Source organism: Meriones unguiculatus, chromosome 2 (assembly GCF_030254825.1).
Source record: "Meriones unguiculatus strain TT.TT164.6M chromosome 2, Bangor_MerUng_6.1, whole genome shotgun sequence".
NCBI lineage: Eukaryota > Metazoa > Chordata > Mammalia > Rodentia > Muridae > Meriones > Meriones unguiculatus.
Window position 1 is genome coordinate 94,926,470 of NC_083350.1, and position 20,945 is coordinate 94,947,414.

The 20,945-nt window shown below is 42.3% G+C and overlaps 1 protein-coding gene across 3 annotated transcripts in view; it reads right to left on the reverse strand.

The window, feature by feature from the left end:
- The window catches only part of Stab2 (stabilin 2), a 169,786-nt gene that overhangs the window by 47,591 nt on the left and 101,250 nt on the right, over window positions 1-20,945 (reverse strand). For all 3 annotated transcript variants that reach the window (XM_060377857.1, XM_060377858.1, XM_060377856.1), the window contains 9 exons: window positions 20,236-20,334; window positions 20,046-20,153; window positions 16,868-16,999; window positions 13,601-13,729; window positions 12,117-12,173; window positions 9,182-9,274; window positions 7,846-8,041; window positions 4,126-4,221; window positions 434-479 (listed from right to left, as the gene is read on the reverse strand). In XM_060377857.1, coding sequence (XP_060233840.1) covers window positions 434-479; window positions 4,126-4,221; window positions 7,846-8,041; window positions 9,182-9,274; window positions 12,117-12,173; window positions 13,601-13,729; window positions 16,868-16,999; window positions 20,046-20,153; window positions 20,236-20,334 — 956 coding nt within the window. The remainder of the gene's footprint in view (window positions 1-433; window positions 480-4,125; window positions 4,222-7,845; window positions 8,042-9,181; window positions 9,275-12,116; window positions 12,174-13,600; window positions 13,730-16,867; window positions 17,000-20,045; window positions 20,154-20,235; window positions 20,335-20,945) is intronic.

Sequence of the window (20,945 nt, forward strand, 5' to 3'; positions counted from 1 at the left end):
AAAGACCTGACCCCAGGTCACATGATGAGTGAGAGTGATGGAGGATGAAGGTGAGTTCAGGTCTAACTCCAGCTACTAAGCTTTTCATTAATTTATAGAAGGAAGCGCTCTATAGCAGCTAGGAATCAGAAGATGCATTAGGTTGGGCTGCGGATGCGGGCAAGGTTTAGTGAAACTGATGCCCCCTTCATGAAAGAGCCCTTGTGGTTATGGGCTGGGGTGACACTTGGCATTCTTGTCAGAGTGCTAGGCAAGTCACTGGCTGATTGTTGACCATGCTGCATCTGGCCAACCAATGGTGATTTCTTCAGAGATATTCTGTTTCTTCTTTAGATGTATTCTCTTAAAGGATGTAAAAACACTTCCCCCGGGGTAGGGCTTGAGGTGAGAACTACCGACTTTGTTTTGTCCCTAGAGGTCAGAGGACACCTACTTGGCACTGGTGTGGCAGGTCCCATTGCAGTTGTCTTCCGTGATCTCTGAAAAAGACCAGACCAGTTGCTGTGAATTCTTGCTTTAGTCCCTAGTGGTAGGAAAAAAGACTGAGTTCCTATTCACAACTATGTAAATCCTTGTTACTGTGTAAACAATTTCCTTGTTGGCTACCAGGGAGCTCAGAGACAAATCTGAAGGCCAAATGCATTAAGGAGGTGTCTCTTAGAGAGGAAGCTCCTTGTGAAGAACACACACTTTGGACGACAGACTCTGAACCTTGTTTTTAGGTGATGAAAAGCCATAGCAAGTTGCCAAGTCCTGGGGATGGAATGGGTGAAAAATGTTATCGCTTTCATTTCTGTTTTAGAAAGGTCTTTCTTGAAGTTGGGTGCCACACAGAAAGGAAAAGGATGGGACCTCAGATGGAAGGTAAAGAACTGGATCACAAAGCTTCTGGTGGCAGGGTGTTGTAGGATATTTGATCTCTGAGACTGTGAACTGTAAAAAACCTGTATCTAACAGTGGTATGGCTCAGTTTTTGATCCCGTAATCAAGTACTTGTGGTGTGGCTCAGCCCTAACACACACCTTTAACCCTAGATCTTTCTGTACACAGGATTAAATAAAGTTAACCCCAGGTCAAGAGGCAGAGCAAGCAACCAGATTGACAGGAAGTGAACATTGAAAAAACCATAGAGAGTGAGAGGAAGTCTGAAGCACAGATAGAGGGATGCACAGGAAGTAGAAAGGAGGGACATTGAGTTGAAAGGTATTTAAGACACTGTGGAGAAGGAGAAGGTGCTTTTTTCTTCTGGGATGTTGGCTGAGGAGGAAGGTCAGCTGGGTGCTTTCTCTGTCTTTCTGAGCTAGCAGGTTTTTACCTCAGCATCTGGCTCCTGAGTCTTTATTGGTAAACTCGAACCACTGGGATTTTCTCTCTTTATAACATTAGCAGGGTACAGGTGGAAGAGACAGCTTCCAGAGATATGGATAAGAAGAGTATTCAGAGATGTTAGTGAAAGGGGACATTAAAGAGCAAAGGGTAGTTTCTAGGCTTCATGGTATAGGTATCCTCTTCCATGACTGACACCATCCATGCTGCTGCCTGAGTCATGGTCTGGGCAGCCCCCTCAACATCTCCTGCATCTCCTAGTCTCTGCTTCATTTGATCCCCAGGGGCCTCCACTGTCCAATGTTCTGCTGCTGCCTCATTTAGGAATTACACTAATGGTCTCCTGGAAAGTTGCCACAGCTTCCAGGCGGCTCCCTATCCCTTTAAATGAGGTTGGTTTCTTACACAGTGTGCTCTTAGAAGCATAAAGGGCCAGTGAGCGGTGAGGTGCTACATTTATTCTAGGAATTTACTCGGGATATCTCCCTGCTTGTGGGACCATCACTATTCTTTGTGGTCCTCTTCCATACTGTCTGAACCCTGATTCTGTACCCCAACACCTGATGCTTGCTCTGGGATGTTCCCTAGGTCTGGAATCCTTCTGGTGCCCTATTTTGGTGTTTTTAATAGCTCTGCCTCCTTCTGGATTTAGCTTTCTCCTGGAGTTTTGGTGATGACAGCCCCTCAGACAAACTATATTGGAGCCCCACTGGGTTGGTGGGTACCTATGACCTTCTTTCCAGTTGCTGCCTCAGAAGGGACAATAAGGTCTCTGGTGCTGGCTTCAGGGTCTTGCTCTTCAATTCGGTGCCTATTGATTTCTCTTGAATACAAATAAGATATCATTGCAACCATGTTTAAAACTCTTCAATGGCTCCCTGCTAGCTTGAGTTGGGAAGCCAATGTGTCTGTATTTTAGTGATCTGGCTCCCGCCGGCCCCTTTGGCCTCATTCAGCTTGTTTCTTTGCCTCTGTTCTCACACCCTGCATCACACCCTGCATCCCTAACTGTATGCAGATTTCTGGTGTCTTTGAAGCTATCCCTTTCTCAACTGGAAACATCAATATACGTGAGACTGGAGCAAACGAGCCTTTCCATCAGACCCGAAGGCTGGGAGAGTAATACACTGCTACTGGACCATTGGGCAACAGGCAGCAAAACCCTTCTTGAGAACACCAGCTCCTAAATGGAGCTGGATACATGAACACAAGACAAATACAGAAAGATGCACAGGAAAAGCTCTCATCGTGGCCTTGTTTATGGTAGCATAAAATTGGTTTTAGAAAGTGTAGTTAGGGAGAGTGTGAAACTTTGTGAGATGGCTTGCCTTTCTGCCATGCACGAAGCAGCCATTCAATCACCAGCACTGCAGCAAACACGCACAAAATTGTTTGGTATATGATAATGTTATTAATGATGTTGACTTAGATGCATCCACATGGAGGAAAAATGCCCACTGTTTACTGGGGAGTGAAAAAGGAGGTTATAAAGAAGTAGCCTGATTCTCCCCACCCCCCACTGCTCTATACTAAATCACACAGAATATCACTAATATGGTTTTCCAGCACTGGCCACATGAGTAACTTGATTTCTTTCTTGTGGTTTTCCTTATCTATAAACTTTTTGCTGCAAAGAGTTATGTTTTTCATCAGGAGAAGTACTAATGGCATCATTTCTACTTTAGAAAGTGTAGAGGAATTTTGATGAAGCAACACAGCTGCTCTGGTAAGGGCTATGACATCTAAAGACCTTCCATGTCTACATGATCTGGCTGGAATATAGACATGTCCTTAGTACACATCTTTAATCCCAAACAGTGAAAGTAAGATTAGTTTATAGAAGGAAGCAGTCATGTTTGAAAGTGATGTCTAAGTGAGGGGCAGACAAAGTGATGAATCAGAGAAAGATTGGACAGAATGAGTCAGAGATCGAATACTCCCAGCACTGGCGAGAATAGGAGAAGAAAGCGAGGCTATTTAAGAACAGTTCGGGGAGAAAGAAGAAGAGTTTTTTACTAGTAGTAAAAGTAGTACAACTGGGCTGGGCATGGCTGTGCACACCTTTAATCCCAGAACTCTGGAGGCTTAAGCAGGCAGAGCTCTGTGAGTTCCAGGCCAGCCTGGTCTACAAAGTAAGTTCAGGACAGCCAAGGCTACAAAGGGAAACCCAGTCTCAAACAAACAAACAAACAAATAAACAAACAAAAAGTAGTACTAGTGTAGTGTGAGCTGTGTGTGTAGCAGGGAGTTTTACTGGTTTTACAGACAGGTTGCAGAGCCAGAGAATGAGAAGAGAAAGAGAAGGAGCCAGAAGATTAGAACATATTGTCAGAGTTTGTTTGAGGCCAAGCATAGCAATTCAGGCAGAAGACAAGATAGAAGCTAGGTTAAATCAGTCAACTTGGAGAGGAGTTTAGGCCAGAATACCTGAGTTGAACCAGCCAGCAAGAGTTCAGAAAGCTCTCAAGGTGAGTTTATTAAGCAGTAAGTCTCAGAGGCTGAAACATTTTAGGCCTACATTAGCAGATGGAGGCTGGAAGCTGAAGCCTTGAAGGTCCAGGTTTGCAAAAGATTAGCTTGTTTGGAGGCTAGAAGCTTCCAGGCCTAGGCTTAGGAATAGCTAGAACAGAGAAAGAAATGCTCGGGATCAGCCCAAGATGCATATTCATAAAAATTGGGTATGGCTCTCATCTCATTCCCATCATAAGAGGAAATAAAAACAGCATTTACAAGAAAGGAAAACACGTGTTTTCTGAGCAGCTGGGTTAAGGACTGGAGACTGATAAGAAAAACTCTTACTGCTGTCGCATTTCACTCCTCGCCAGCCAACGTCACAGTCACAGGATCCATCTCCTGAGGGTCCTTGGTTACATCTCCCATGGACACAAGAGCATTCTAAGCAGGAAAACATTTGAAAATGACTAGACTCATGTTCAATATTTCCTTTACCATTTACTGGGTGTCCTTCTCTGCACCCCAGTCTCTGAGCAGGGTCTTTTCTGTGGGTCTGGGGTCACAGGACATAGGAATGCAGGTTACCAGGTGAAACAGGCCATATTTCAATGAAGCAGTTCATGCCACAGTTCTGAGATTGTATGGGAATGTGACTCAGTGCCAAATTATCCTCAGCCAAGGTCATCTGAGAATCCAGGATCACATAGGATCCTTAGAGTAGACTTCAAAGCTGGGCATGGTGGTACACACCTAATCCCAACACTTGGGAGACAGAGATAGGTGATATCTATAAGTTTAAGGAGAGCCTGGAAGACATATGAGATCCAGGCAAACAGTGAGACCTTAATAGTGAGACCTTATCTCAAAAAACTGTCTATTTAATATCAGGTTTGTAGAAATCACTTTGCTCTGCCTTCTCCAAAGACACAGACCTGATAGTCGCTCTTTGTAGAGCAGGACCTTGAATCTCCTTTAGAATGTGGTGGAAGCTGAGGGGTCAAGGTGTCTCCTGCCTTCAGTTGAATTATGACTTATGGGTAGACATGTAAGAATTCATTAAGCTTAATATGGAAGACATAGTGGCATTATTATAAGTCAGATGGCATGCACAAAATGTTAAGGGACAACGTATCATCAAGCATATAGTAAGTGTTCAATAAAGACAAGAATTAAAAAAAATAGTTCATCCAGTGGTGGTGACACATACCTTTAATCACAGCACTTGGGAGGCAGAGGCAGATGGATCTCTGAGAGTTTGAGGCCAGCCTGGGTCTACAGAGATATTTCCAGGACAGCCAGGGCTACAGAGACAAACCCTGTCTCAAAAACAAAACAAAACAAAACAAAACAAAACAAAACAAAACAAAACGAGTTTGATGAAAATATGAAAAATAGGAAAGTCAATTATGTCATAAGCAAATTAAAGAATACTATTTAAAAAAGAAGTGTGGGAGCTGGAGAGACAGCTCAGAGGTTAAGAGCACTGGCTGCTCTTCCAGAGGTCCTGAAACCACATGGTGGCTCACAACCATCTATAATGTGATCGAATGCTCTCTTCTGGCCTGCAGGTGTACGTAAAATAAATAAATAGCTAAAAAAAAAAAAAAAAAAAAGAAAGAAAGAAAGAAAAAAAAAACTAAAACAAAACAATTAAATAAAAATGTCTTAAAAAAAGAAGTGTGGACAATGCCACTCCTAAAAGCCGTGGGTGTTAAACAAAAACGCCGGAGCCAGGTGTGGAGTGCCTCCCTGCCAGCTGCTGATCAGGGAGGCGGCGAGGGCTACCAGAACTATCCGCGTTCTTGCCATGCCAGGCAAGATGTGACCGTTAGTGCAGCACTGTCCATTACTAAACGGGAACCAACACATTTCGGATTGGATTTTAGGTCTGTTCCACAAGAGAAGCTCATGCACGGTCCTGTAAACCTGATCTTTTTTTTTTTTTTTTTTTTTTTTGAGACAGGGTTTCTCTGTGTAGCCTTGGCTGTCCTGGACTTGCTTTGTAGCCCAGGCTGGCCTCGAATTCACAGAGATCCGCCTGCCTCTGCCTCCCTGAGTGCTGGGATTACAGCAGGCATGCAACACGCCTGGCTTCGAGAGGGGAATTTATTACTGCTATTTTGCTAAATGGACACGATATCAACATCGAGCAAAACATTTCTGTGTGTATTCCTGGATTAGCGCTGCTCTCAGCCTTGGCCAGAGAGCACTCGTTTACTTATTTACAGTTGGAATTAGTTAATTGGTTGATGTAGAGGCTCATAATTGGCTAAAGTGCTGAGGACAGGTGACTGCTGAGTGCTCAGCCCTGTACAGTACATTTCTATCACAGCTTGTGGTGGTTTCAATGAGAATGGTCCTCCTAAGCTCATATATTCCAATGTGTGGTGTTGTCACCCCCTCCGTTGGTGGAACTGTTTGAGAAGGATTAGGAGGTGGGGATTTGTTGAAGGTATGTCATTGGGGGTTGGGCTTTAGGGTTTCAAGAGCCCATACTCTCTTTCATAAGTTGTCTTGGCCATGGTGTTTTGTTACAGCAATAGAAATGTATCTAAGATTCCCCTCTAAGGCTCAGGGAACACTGTGGAAGAGGGAGTCAAGAGAACCTAAGAGATGGAAGATGTGAAGGAGTGCTGTCAAGTGCTGCCTTCTAGGTGTGACATGGTTATTTTGCGCCTAAGGACTCATACCAGCACTATTGTAGTTCAAGGTTCAGCCTCTGCCACCTGTACGAGACCCGAATGACACTGGGCTCATCAACAGTCCACGGCTAGGGAAGGGGTTAAAGGTTGCAGGCAGAGGTGGGGTCATCTTCCTCAGCAGTGTTGCTACCAGCACATTGCCCTTGCTCAAGTAAATACACATTGACCCATGCTCTTGCAACTCAACCCTAACTAAATACACTAGTTCATAAAAAGTAGACATAAAAATTAGGAGGTAGACTTGGGAAAAAGAAGTTCAGTGGGAGTGTGAGGAGAAGAGAGCAGGATAATGGGGGGAACCTCGAAGAAGGAACATTATAGGTAAGTGTTTATGGACTTGTAAAATAATGAATGAGTAAATGAATGAATAGGAACTTGGTGAAAGCTATGCGTACCACTCTTCAAAAAAAAAAGCCTTCAGCTTTGGACCTCACGGAGTCATCCACAGACCCTAGGTCAGGAAGTGTTGCATAAATAGAAGCAAGTCTTCCAAACAACATAGAAGAAGAAATCCACACTCTAACTTCAATGTTACATTACATGGCAAAAATTCAGCCTTTCATTTGTGTACTAGTTTCGTCTGGCTTAGATGGGCTGGTGAGAAAACAATGAGAGCTGAGTTGAGGGTTTAGACCAGCTGGATGGAAGATCCTCTTTCTTTCTTTCTTTCTTTCTTTCTTTCTTTCTTTCTTTCTTTCTTTCTTTCTTTCTTTCTTTCTTTTTTATTTTTATTTTATTTTTTTTTGAAGATCCGCTTTCTAATCCCAGCAGGAGCAGGAGTTCCTGGTTACAAGGAAGCAGGGGTGTGGGCATTCAAAGAGGAAGTACCTCAAACTGATTAAACATCAAAGCACCTTGCTTGCTCTTGGTGGATCAAGGAATGACCTTCCCAAAGAGGTCATTGATTTAAGAGCCAGGCTTTGGGATCAAGAGAGGTACATATTTGTAAAATGGGCACAACAGCTCCAATTCGGGTAAAATTCCAGATTGGGATTAAGTGAGTCATTAGGATAGATCTGCCTTTTTCTCCCACTGACTACTGAGCAGCATCTGCAATGAAAGTTTAATCACAGTGATTAGCACATACAGGCAAACTGAGAGACAGACTTGGGCTGGAAATATCAGCAAACAGATTGGAGGTGGGTGGCTACATCCAGGTCAATGACTGGAAATGTTTTGGAACACTGTGCTATGCAAAGGAAATAACAGGATCAAACAAACAAACAAAACAAACAAAAACCAGTGATTCCCTCTATAGCCCCACTGGTCTCAGACTAAGGGCAATCTCCCTGCCTCAGTTTCCCACGGCTCACAGAGCGTCTTTCGCCTGATGGATCCCTGCGGCGGGCGGAGCGATGCTTACCTTGGTCGCAGTGGATGCTGTACCTGCCCTCCGTGCAGGTCTCGCAGGCTGTCCCATTGAAGCCCTGCCCACACTCGCACGTGCCAGTGCCATTCACACCGTCCAGACAGAAGCCATTCCCGGAGCACACGTTCTGACCTTTCCCAGGGCACGCTTGGCATTGCGGGCCAAAGAAGCCAGCACAGCATGCTCTCGTCTGAAACGAGACAAAACATGGAGTTCATGTCTACCTTCTGCTTTGGGGAATCTTGGACTCTGTGTGACCCTGCCTGTTTCTTAGACTCCAGGGTTTCTAACGGACAGGGGACAGAGACCTCCGAGGGCTGAGTGAGGCTCAGGAATTTCCCAGGTCACTTGCCGCCCTGCAGCAGGGAGGAGGGAAGATCAAAAGAGAAGACATGAAGAATGCCATGGAGGGAAGGCAGGTAGAACAAGCCAAAGGAAGCCTGGATAGTGCAGGCCTGTAATCCTAGTACACAGGAGGGTGGCCAGTGTGAGCCCAGCTTGGGCCAGCTTGACAAACTTTACTGTTGTCAAGTTGTTACTGCTGTGGTAGGAACAGGGTCTCATTGAGCTGATGCTGCCTTGAACACCTGATCATCTACTTTCTGAGCATTGGGATTATAGGCTGGTGCTCCTGACAGCTCCAAGCAGCAAAAAAGAACACAGACAATACTGGAGGGGTGGGGAGACAAACAAGCCTCCAGCACCCCAGACTGGGGCCCCTCCTCCTGGATGCTGTTTCATCCCTGGAAGGAGTGGATACTTCATCATTTTATGAGAGCCTTCTGTAGCTCAGGGAAGCCCCAGGAGGTCTGTTTAGCTTTGTCTGACTTTATTCTTCAGTGCATTAAAACTTTCTTCAGACCCAGGCTCTGCAGCATAAACCCTAACCCCTTCAAAGAGGAGGTTTCATCCCTTGGGGAAGAAGCAGGACAGTCAGTTATAAGGAATTTTCCAGAAAAATTTAAAGTGACATTCAGAGATCCTGGGTTCCACTTTCTGAATGAACATGTGCCCCTTCCCTCGGTGACCACTTCCTTTGCCTCTTGGTTACATTTAGCTACTAATTAATGCAGTTAAGTTTAATTGCACATGCATGGGTTGTGAGACCAGGGTCATCCCCTTCATCTTCCACACCCCAATTTCTTCCTTCCTCAACCGAGTGCTTTGGTTTTCTGATTTACAGGCTTTCCTACATTTTCTTGTACCCAGTCCTACTCTGGGTGACAACAATGAGGACGATGAGGAGCCAGGGAAGGAAGACCATCTGGCAGAGCATTCTGAGAAATCTGCTGTACAATGAACTCCATCAGGAAGTCCAGCTCATACTCACAATGATGGTTTTCACACATTTTGTCTGGCACCCAATGAATACGGACCGTTTCCCCATGAAGTATATGGTATAGATGCATTTCCTTTTCTCAACCTGTGGAATCATAAGGATTTTGTTATACCTTTAGTTGGGAAGAAAGTTTCCCAGTTTCTGTAGGTGAGGAAGTGGGTGATGTCGGGGGATGGTCTTGTGCAGTGTGTACTGAGATGCTGATTTCTGTGCACCAAGATCTGTTTGCAGTCCAGATATGGGCATTGTTACTTCTATGAAGAATCTTTGGTCTCAATGTTGCATAAAAGTTGCTCCCTAATTATCTCTGATTGGTTAAAAAAGAAGCATATGAGCCAATGACTGAGCAGAGGAGACAGCAGGTGGGATTTGTATTCACAGTCTGGGGGTCTCAGGTAGAGAGAAGGGAGAGCAGGAGGAGGAGGAAGAAGGAGAAGTCACCATGAGAAGGAGGAAGCATTCGCCTTGAGAATAGAGGGTTACAGCAGAAGGTCAAGGTAAGACGGCTATGGCAAGTAAAATGGTTCAGAGGTAGCTGACTCACATATTTGGGTTAGAATAGATGGCTATCTGCCCAGTTATAGAGCTTAAAGCTTGTTGAATACTTCTCCTAGGTCTCTGCATCGTTTATTTGGGAGATAGGGTGGGAAATAGAAAGAGTTTCTACTAATATCTTATTTCTACAGGGTGACACTTTTTTCTCTAACATATTCTGGAAAGGGAGGGTTGTGGTGCTACTGCACAAGCAAGAATGAAAGCCAAGGGCTGGAGAGATGGCTCAGCCATTAAAGACTAGGCTCACAACTATAAATATAAGAAAGAAAGCCAACCCCCACAGAGCTGCTTTTTGCAAACCCAGTGGAAAACCTGAATCCATACTGTGAAGTGCTCTCTAAGCAGAATGTTTCTCTAGAAGTCTAAATCAATTTTAGAAGAATTGAAAAAAATAAACCAGATAAAATTATCCTTCCAGCCCTGTATTAAACTTAAGCTTTATTTTTTTATTGATTTATAGTCTCCCACATCTGAAAAAGAATTATTTGCTCACAAAAACTTATAATATACAATATCAACTTCAAACCCAAGTGAGAGATTCCATGTTCACTGTTTATCATGAATCATTATCACTATGTTATGGAAGCACCCATTGCTTATTATTCTTTGTAATAGTAACAGAAGTAGCTTTTGTATAAAAATAAGCTATAACAAACAGATTGGTAATTAATTTAAATATGTGCTTACTTTTCTATATTTATATCTGTTTCTTTGAGAAGGTCAGTTGGACTCAATTATACAAGGAAACCTGGTAGGTGAAGTGTATCAACTGGTTATTCCTTGAGTCATGGAGCCTGTTTTCACAGATAGAGTAGTATCTTGCTCCTGTCTTTAACAGGTTAGCATAAAAAGTACAGAAGGTGAAAAGATACTTTTTGTATTACATGTTGCTTTATGGGCCCATTTCTATTTTACTTATTAATTAAATGTCCCTTAATCCCTCAAACACTGCATTTAATGCTCTGAAAATGCATACCAACATGGAGAAGAGGGCCATCAAAAAGTGTTTTCTGGGCATGACACAGCCATTGCAATCATCAGTGCACAGCAGTGGTGGTCGCTTGCACTGGGCCTACACAAGACTGGGCCTGTCCACTGCCAGTCAAAGATAGGGGAGGAGGCCATGGAGTCCTAACCCTCCCTCTCAAGGAAACTACTGATGGATGGGGCTGGGTGTCACTGTCTTCAGTTGTGTCTCTACTGCTGATCCAGCTCTGAGAATAGCCCCATATTTGTGGTCACATTAATAGCCCTGGTTAAACTCAGTGGGGCACAAAGCAGAAGACATGAATGTGGGGAAAGGATCTCTGTATGTGTGGGTTGACAGGGGTGGGTATAGAGGAATTTTAATGTAGAACATGGCTGCTCTGGCAAGAGATCACATCCAAAGACCTTCTAGGTCTATGTGATCTGTCTGGAATTACAGATAGGTTGGGCAGATAGGTTGGCGCTTTAATCCCAGGAGAGAGGCAAGCAGTTCTCTGAGTTCAAGGCCAGCTTGGTATAGAGCAAGTTTCAGGTAAAGAAAAGATTAGGTTCAGGCATGGTGGCACATGCCTTTAATCCCAAACAATGACAATAAATTTAGTTTGTAAAAAGGAAGCATCCATGTTTGAAAGTAATGTCTAATTGAGTAGCAGACAAAGTGATGAATCAGAAAAAGATTTGACAGAATAAGATATGCCAAACTCTCATGATAAGAGGTAGGAAAGGGAAGCTACTTAAGGGAGCAGCACAGAGAAAGAGAGAGAGAGAGAGAGAGAGAGAGAGAGAGAGAGAGAGAGAAAGAGAGAGAGAAGAGAAGGAGCCAGAAAATGAGAAGAAGCCAGAAGATTAGAACATATTGCTAAAGTTAGTATGAGGCCGAACTGAGCAACTCAGTCGGAAACTGAGAGAAGCCAGGATGAATCACCTAGCTTAGAGAGGAGTTTAAGTCAAATCTCAGAGAAAAGGTGAGTTTATTCAGCAGAAAGTCTCAGGCTGAAAACATTCTAGGCCTAGTTTAGATTGTATGGAGCCTAGAAGCTTCCAGGACTAGGCCTAAGTTAGCAGACAGAGGCAGTTAGCCTCGGAGGCGACAATTAAATCAGGTGAATAAAAGTTGCTTTTACAGGTAGAAAGGAGCTAAAAGAGGGTGGAAGTGAGTTTAATCAGAATGCATTTTTTATATATGTATGGAACTGTCAAAGAATAAATTTCATTGACAAAAACAACACTAAACTAAAAAGGAAGTATGCAGAGCACAGGCATCCACCCCACCCCCACCCCCCCCTGTGGACCAATTTGGACTTTCTGTTATCTGGAGGCTGGGATTTTATTTTATTTATTTTTTGTTTCGTTTTGTTTTAAGAAATAAGATAAGAGTGCTTACCAAGGGTTTTGTTCCGAGCGGGCAGACTGTTTGTAGGGAACACTTCTCACACTTGCCCTTGGTAAAAAGTGTAGAGACAAAGATGACATGTCAAGGCTATTAATTTCAGTGCAAAGAGAGGCCACAAAGAAGAACCAAGAGCTTCAGGTTTTAGAACACAGAGCTGAAAACTAGGGCAGACCATCTGGTCAGTCTCTGTTAATATTCCCTGAGACAAGCTCTTTACTCCAGGTCTTGAATGTTTGAACACTGCTTTCATCTACAACTGTAACCAGAATCTCATAATCTCTTAGAACATGGAAGACAGTACTCATTTAAATTGAGTTCTTTAGCACCAAAGAATTACTGATGCGCTGGAACCCTGGTTTAATGAACTGGGTCAGATAGGGACAAACAATGTGTGGAACACAATGCCTGCTTTGACAAAATATGGTGCAGCTGAGGGCTGCAGATCTGGGACACTCCACTGAAATAGCACACACAAAGAACAAAAGAGAATGGCAGAAACTTTTGAGTGTCACCTTCTAGACCAGGAGAAGGTCTGGCCGGCCGTTGGTACCTGCCTGACAGTGTAGTTCCGCTGTTGAGACTCTGTTTCTAGGGCCAGGCCGCCCAGCTTTGAACCCCTCCTCTGCCATTCACCTGCTACCGTGTGAATAAACCTCTCTGCGGCTACCTTTCCCATCTGTAAATCCTCACTTTTTCAGGTGTTGTGAGGATCATGTGGGTTAAAACATATGAAATGTTTAGTGATGCCATGCATGCACCAGCATCAGCAGTTGTTACATTACTAAGAGATAACACACTGTTTCTCAGCACGCAGTAACAAGTGTGAACTATTGCATGTGGATCACACTGATCCACACACTTCCACACTCTCCTCCTGGTCTCCAGCCTTCGCCAATACTTGTCCACGGACCTCTCCCTGGTACGGTTTCAGAGTCCTGCTCAACATAGTCATCCACCTAACTTTACCAGGCATGCTAGCTACAGTCCATCCCATGAGATGATAAGCCTAGTGACCCCTGATTGTGTATACTCAACTTTGTAATCTACAGCCTTGGTTTTTGTTTTTGTTTTTTGTACACTGCAGATGCTCACTAAGTAGTCTTTTTTTTCTTTTTCTTTTTTTCAGCACTCAGAATTAAACCCAGGACCTTATGCATTTAGGCAAGTGCTTTGCTTCTGAGATACAAACTTACTCATAATAAATGAGGGTGTTTTGAATTAACCTGAGATAATTTAATAGAAAATTCGTAAGTTTAAAATTATTATTATTTAAACATTTTAACTACATGTGAGGAGGACAACTTGCAGAATTCACTTTTCTCCTTTTACCAGCTGGGTCTTGGGGACTGAACTCAGGTTGTTGGGCTTTGTGGCAAGCATGTTTACTTACTGGCCCCATGTTTAAACAAACAAACAAACAAACAAACAACTCATCACCCACTATATTTTCATCACTGGCCCTTGATATAACTTACTGTCATCACAATGGTGTCATTATTATCACATCTATTCTTCTGAATTTCCAGAACTTTGCCCAGACCATGGATCACTCCCTTGTCAGTGGCTATATTGGTGTAGTTTATTGGAGCTTCATTTACATACAGCTGTGAACAAAAGAATCAGATACAGTTTTATTAAGGTTGTATTAAAGGAGATGCAGAAAGTGGGACAATAATGGCACCACTATTGTAAGATTAAGTTACACTGAGTAAGTTATGGCAATACCTCAGAATGACAAGAGTCTAGGAGATATTCCAGTGGGGCTGGAAAGTAGCACAGTTGGCAGAGCTCTGGCCTGGAAGAGGGGAGTCTGAGTCATAGTCCTGCATCTGATACCATGAAGCTGTGTGATATTGGGTCAACTGCTTTCCTCAACCTCAACACTCCTTTTTGTGAAAGGAAAATATTGTTGTAATCATTAAGATATTCTCTAGCTCTCAAATTAATTGGTTTATGTTTGCTTAAAAATGACTAGCTTAAGATCCTTAGCTCATGCCCATTGGCAAGCTGGCTTTATGGACATGCTCATCTGAACTGTACAAAGTATGGGTGTCCCCCCTAACAATGACACAGAGAACACAGTGCAACCTTTCATCATAGCTCTATCTGCTGGCTAATTTGCTCTTAGAAAGATTAAATGACAGTAAGACTGGGAGAGGGACGAAACTTATTCTTTGGAGCATATAAACTGTTTATCTTCAGTAAGTACTTAAGATCCACAAAACAACATCAAACAGCATCATCAATACTTCTTCCTGTTGAAATTGCTACTAAATACCATAGTCTCTTATGATTGGCTGGCAGTGAAGTGATTGTCTGGATGTTGGGATAGATGAGGTTATCCTGCACTGCTCTTTCAAGGTCAATGAGCAGTGAGAAGAACATGAAGAAAAATAATTTAGCCTCAAATGGTGATTATAGCACAGCTTTCAAGATTTTCAGGATGTTGAGCTATTTTTGAATACCCAGATAGCAGAACATTTGATGTGTTCCTACGTAATTGGGCATTTAAAGAGTTTGAATCATTTCCATTATGAGATATGGCTAGAGAATTATGGGTTGCACTGAAAATTTTATATAAACACACCTACTCAGAAAGTGCTACTTAGAAAGCACTTTCCCTCTAATTTCATTTCAACAGAGAAAGTAACGGCAAATCTATTGTGCTAATTTTTTCTAAATCAGGAAATTTCTGGGCTAATAGAAAATGAACATCACGACACTGAAAATAGCTCAATTAATAGCACTAGAGTATTCATCTCTACCTGATGAAATAAAGAAGACAGTCTAAAAATAACAACAGAAAGAAAGCTTTCTAAAAACAAGATCATTGCTATTTCTGGCAAATAAATTTATTTAAAAGGAAAAATGAATTTAGCTAAATTCTGAACACTGATATGGAGTCAGAGAAAAATGTTTGGAATTAAATTATCCTCCAAGTAATGAAGAAAGTAAAAGAGCCCTTTAAAAAATATCTAGCTAGATTTTTTTTTTTTTACATAAAAGTTTTTAAAGTTTACATAAAAATTTACTTATTTCAATGCTGGCATCAATGAAGAGATTTTTAAAGGATCAAATAATATTGCTGCTAAGATTGCACAATTATTTTCATTCCAATGCAGTGTGCTTGTACTCTTCAGCTATCCCCCTGCATCTCTTCCTGGCAGCTCTTCCTAAGTAGCTCAATGTCTTAGTTTGTTGTTCTATTGCTATGGAGAGACACCATGACCAACTCTTATAAAATGAAGCATTTGATTGGGGTTTGCTTACAGTTTGGAGAGTTGGCGCATGATCATCATGGAAGGAAGCAGAAAGGCATGGCACTGGAGCAGAAGCTGAGAGCTGTACATCCTGACCCACACGCAGCAGAGAGAGAGAGAGAGAGAGAGAGAGAGAGAAAGAGAGAGAGAGAGAGACTGGGCCTGATGTGAGCTTTTGAAACTTTAAAGCCGACTGTCACACCTATCAAGGCCACACCTCCTAATCCTTCCTAAACAGTTCCACTAACTGGGACCAAACATCCAAACATATGAGTCTGTGATGGCTGTTCTCATTCAAACCAGGACACTCAGATGACTCAAGGATGGCCTCAAACATGTGATCCTTCTTCCTCAGCTTCTGTGCTTCCTAGTTTTTATAGCAAGTTGACATAAGCTAGGGTCATCTGGAAGATAGAATCCTAATCAATCAAAAACCTCTATAGGATTTGCCTGTAGGTAAGTATATATGTTATTTTCTTGGTTGATGATTGATGTGAGAGGGCCCAGTCCACTGTGGGTGATACCATCCCCAGGCAGGTGGTCATCAGGTTTATTAAAACAAACAAACTGAGCAAGCAGAAGCAAGCCAGCAAGCAGCACTCCTCATGGCCTCTGCTTCAGATCCTGCCTCACTGTGCCTCACAGTGACTGACTATTACACCTGAAAGTATAAAGTGAAATAAACCCTTTCTCCAAGTTACTTTTGGTCATGGTGTTTTATCACAGTAACAGAAAACCTCACAAGACTGTCTCCGTAATCCTAGGATACAGGCACATGACATACATGGCTCCCTTTTGACTCTTACATAATTTTTAAATAAGTTTTTCATCGGAGGACTTATTTTAGAATTATATTGTTTCTGGTTGAATTCTCATACAGTTTTAAAATATGGCATTTGAACAGAATTTTATACTACAGCTATAATGACTAGCTTCATGAAATCTTCTTTATGAATGTTAATCATATATCTCCTTAGGCTTTGTGTAAGGTGATCACACAATGCCTGTGTGGTGGTTGATGAATCCCTGTGATTGTGCAATATTAATGTTAATTTTTTTTATTTTGGGGTTGGGGTGGGTGGGGAGGGTTTATGCACATTATCAGACTCCTGACTTCTGGAAGTCAGTGTCACATCCTGCAAGTTATTTTGAGAAACAAGTTATTTTGAGCAAATTATCTCCCTTCCATCTTAGAAACTGAAGACTATCTGTTGGGTTTGTGGTATATTGCGAAAGAGTGCCTGTTATTCCTGGGACTCTAATACCATAGTCAGGAGGGCTACATGGGTTGTCTGAAGGCTGGTTACAGGACACTCAAGTGGGAGATTGACTATGTAGCTTACCCCCTGCTTTCTGGTTCAATAGAAACAACTCTTTCTTATTGATAAGGCTTAGACGTACTAGAGGTACCCTGCCAGCATGGAGGTGATGACAGTTGATAGTAGTGGTGACACTTGCTCTTGAGGGTTGTTGAAAATGTACCTGGTCATTGTAGAGAAAGAAGGCGAGGAGGTAGGAGACCCCCAACATGGTCTCTCGGTGCATGCCATTGTGCAAATCATTCTTCAGGAGCTTCTCCCCTGGGACCACATGGTACCGAAGGATGTCTTCCTCCTGGCCACACATAAGGAAAAGTCAGCCAGTGAACCAGCCAGTTGGCTACATTCTGCTCTACTGGGCCAGAACCATGGGGCTTCAAAGCAAAGTAGTAGCTTGTCCATGTGCAAGACATTGGGGCCCAGAACATTAGATAATGAGATGAGTTATGAATTTCCAGGTGGAGTTTTCAAGAACATCTAGACAGGCATGCTAAAAGTGGTGAGTAGATTTAAAAAATAATTTCTTTGATATTACAAATATTTCAGTTTCAAAAATTCAGCATATAGCAGTTGATGCCATAAAAGTACGTGTTTCTGGATAAAATATAAAATAATATTAGTGGCAAGACTATGAAAATCATTCCAAGAATTTTAGTACTTTAAAATAATATAGCTCCAAGTTAAAAAAAAAAAAGCACCTAAAAACATTCCAAAATAGCTGCAATCATTTATACCAGTGCAAAGACTTAAAAAAAGAAAAGAAAAAAAAAAAAAGAAAAAGAAAAAAAAAGTTGCAGTGGCAAAAGGGGTATTTTTTTTTTTTTTCTGATGTTAAAATAAATGACTCTGTGGAGGAAAATTCTACAAGAAAATGCACAGTGGTTTCTGCCTACATAAGTGGTTTGGACTATAATTATAAATGTTTCTTTGATATGTAAATTACTATTTTCAGTTGATTTTTATTTTATATCCCTAATGAAATGTTAAGCCATTTTTCTACATTTAAGAGAGAGAAAGAGAGAGAGAGAGAGAGAGAGAGAGAGAGAGAGAACACAACCCTGTCATTATGGCACATGCCTTTAATCCCAGCCCTTGGAGAGGCAAAGGCAGGTGGCCCTCTGTGAGTTTGAGGCCAGCCTGGTCTACAAAGCAAGTCCAGGGCAGGTTACAAAGAGAAATCCTGTCTTGAAAAACAAAACAAAAAAAAAACAATGAGAGAGAGAGAGAGAGAGAGAGAGAGAGAGAGAGAGAACACATGCTTTTATGAACACTAGGTAAATGTCTTCAGCTTACGATTTTTTTTTTGTTAAATATTTTAGTTTCTCTCTTTCTTTGTGTTCACAGTAGTGTGACATGGGAAGGTTTGTGACATGCTTGGGTATCTCTATTAAGTATGCAGAGCTGAATGAACAGGTTTTGACAAAAACATGAAATGGCATATGACTGATGAATTGAAAATGTAGATGACGCTTGACAGCTGGCTCACTGATTAAATGTGGGTATTACAGTGAAGGAGGACCCTAGTTCAGTTCCTGGTATGGATATTGGAACTACTGGGGAGTTATAACACTTCTGGATTTTATACCTCTGGCCTTTGTGAGCATCTGTACTCAGGTACACACACACACACACATGCACACACACATATCATTAAAAATAAAAATAATTTGGATATATTCCTAGGAGTGGTATAGCTGGATCTTGAGGAAGCACTAGTCCTAATTGTCTGAGAAAGCACCAGATTGATTTCTAAAGTGGTTGTACAAGTTTACATTCCCACCAGCAATGGAGGAGGGTTCCTCTTTTTCCACATCTTCTCCAGCATGTGTTGTCACTTGAGTTTTTTATTTTAGCCATTCTGATGGGTGTAAGGTGAAATTTCAGGGTTGTTTAATTTGCATCTTCCTCATGACTAAGGATGTTGAACATTTCTCTAAGTGTTTCTCTGCCATTTGATATTCCTCTATTGAGAATTCTCTGCTTAGCTCTGAACCCCATTTTTTAATTGGATTACTTGGTTTGTTGCTGTTTAACTTCTTAAGTTCTTTTTTTTTTAATTTTATTTTTCTTTTTTATGTTACATTTTGTTAACTCTGTGTCCCAGCTGTATCCCGCTCCCTCATTCCCTCCCCAACCCCTCACTCCTTCCCTGGTCTCCTTCCTGCCCCTTTCCAAGTCCACTGATGGGGAGGACCTCCTCCCCTTTCATTTGACCCTGTTTTATCAGGTATCTTCAGGGCTGGCTGCAAAGTCCTCCTTTGTGGCCTAACAGGACTGCTCCTCCCCTGGGGGGGGTGTCAAAGAACCTGCCCTTGAGATCCTGTTAGAAATAGTCCTTGTTTCCCTTACTTTGGAAAACTACTTGGTTACTGAGCTACCACGGGCCACATCCGAGCAGAAGTTCTAGGTTATATCCATAGATGGTCCTTGGTTGAGTGTCAGTCTCAGAAAAGACCCTGTGCCCGGATATATTTGGTCCTTGTAGAGCTCCTATCCTTTCCATATCATACTAACTCCCCTTCTTTCATATGATTCCTTGTACTCTGCCGAGGGTTTGGTTATGAGTCTTAGTGTCTACTTTGAAACACTGCTAGGTAGAGTCTTTCAGATGCCTTTTGTGGTAGACTCCTGTCATATGTTTTTTATATATTCTAGATATTAGACCTCCCTCTGTCAGATATAGGTTTGGTGAAGATCCTTTCCACACCTGTGGGCTCTGGGGGTCCTGCAGAGACTGATACCCCAACCAAGGACCATGCATGAAGAGGACCTAAAACCCCTGCTCAGATGTAGCCCATAGACTCAGTCTCCAAGTGGGTACCCTAGTAAGGGGAACAGGGACTGTCTCTGATGTGAACTCAGTGGCAGGCTCTCTAATCACCTCCTCCGGAGTTTGCAGCCCTGCCAGGTCACAGAGGAAGACAATGCAGCCAGTCTTAATGAGAACCGATAGGCTAGGATCAGATAGAAGGGGAGGAGGATCTCCCCTATCAGTGGACTAGGGGAGGGGCATAGGGAGAGAAGAGGGAGGGAGAGAGGGATTAGAACATGAGGGAGGGGGCCATAGCTGGGATACAAAGTGAATAAATAGTAACAAATAATAAAAAATTTTAAAAACACAGAAACAATAAAAATCTTGTTTGTTTGTGTTTTGAAACAGAGTGTCTCTGAGTAGCCCTGGTTGTCCTGGACTCACTTTGTAGACCAGGCTGGCCTTGAACTCACAGAGATCTGCCTGCCCCTTCCTTCATAAGTGCTGGGATTACAAGTGTGTGCCATCGCATCTGGCTTTAAAAAGAAATCTTAAAGAGAAGATGTTGACTGCAGCTGTTGACACTCACTAGAGTTGTGGCCTTCTTCTCCCTGACATACTTCTTGATGGCCTCATTGTTTGGAGCAAACACTGTGTAAGCACCTGCAGCCTCGATTGCATTTGCCAGGTTGTATTGCTGCAAAGACAGGACAGACAGTGAGGGGACCCTAGTTCCTAGACAGCTTGACAAAATGGTTTTTCAAAATGGTTTTACTTACAATGATGTAACCTCGGAAGATGGAATAGTCAGGCATCTGGTCCAGTCGGGTGAGCAGGTTTGGTAAGGAGCCACTTAGACCTCTTTGAGGAACCAGCACCTGGGAAAAGAAGCCCCAGATTTCTAGTTAGCAAATTTTGGTACCATTTGCTGTTCACTGATAACTATGGAAGTCCCACTGGCTTCTTTGGCCAGTTAAAAGAATTGACTGAAACCATTTTATTTACAGAATAAGTTATTCCAGGATGCAAACTGACTAGGCTGGAAGGAACTTTGAAATGTTAGTTCAATTTTAATTCTTTCTCTTAATTTTATTTTCCATTTAGAGAAAATTTCATCTTGTACAAAAGACTTTATGGATCCAGCTACGAAATCCCTTCTAACTTTCATTAACTTCTTCTGTTAATTCTTTGCTTATCCTGAGAAACTTAAGTCTACTACAATCCAGTGACCTGAATTTGCCTGAAAAAGCTTTGCTTGATAAAAATAAAACGACAGCCAATTTTACATAAACAGTTAGATTTTTCTCTCTCTTTCTATGTGTGTGTGATGGGGGTAGAGGGAGAAGGAGAAAGAGGAAAGTAGAAAGAGGAGGGGCTTTTGGAGCTCAGAGCCTTGTGCAGACGTGGCAAGTAGCTTTTGCTGAGACATTTCCCCAGCTAGTTGACCCCTCCCCCTTTTATTCTTCTCATTTTTGAAACAGAATCTTGC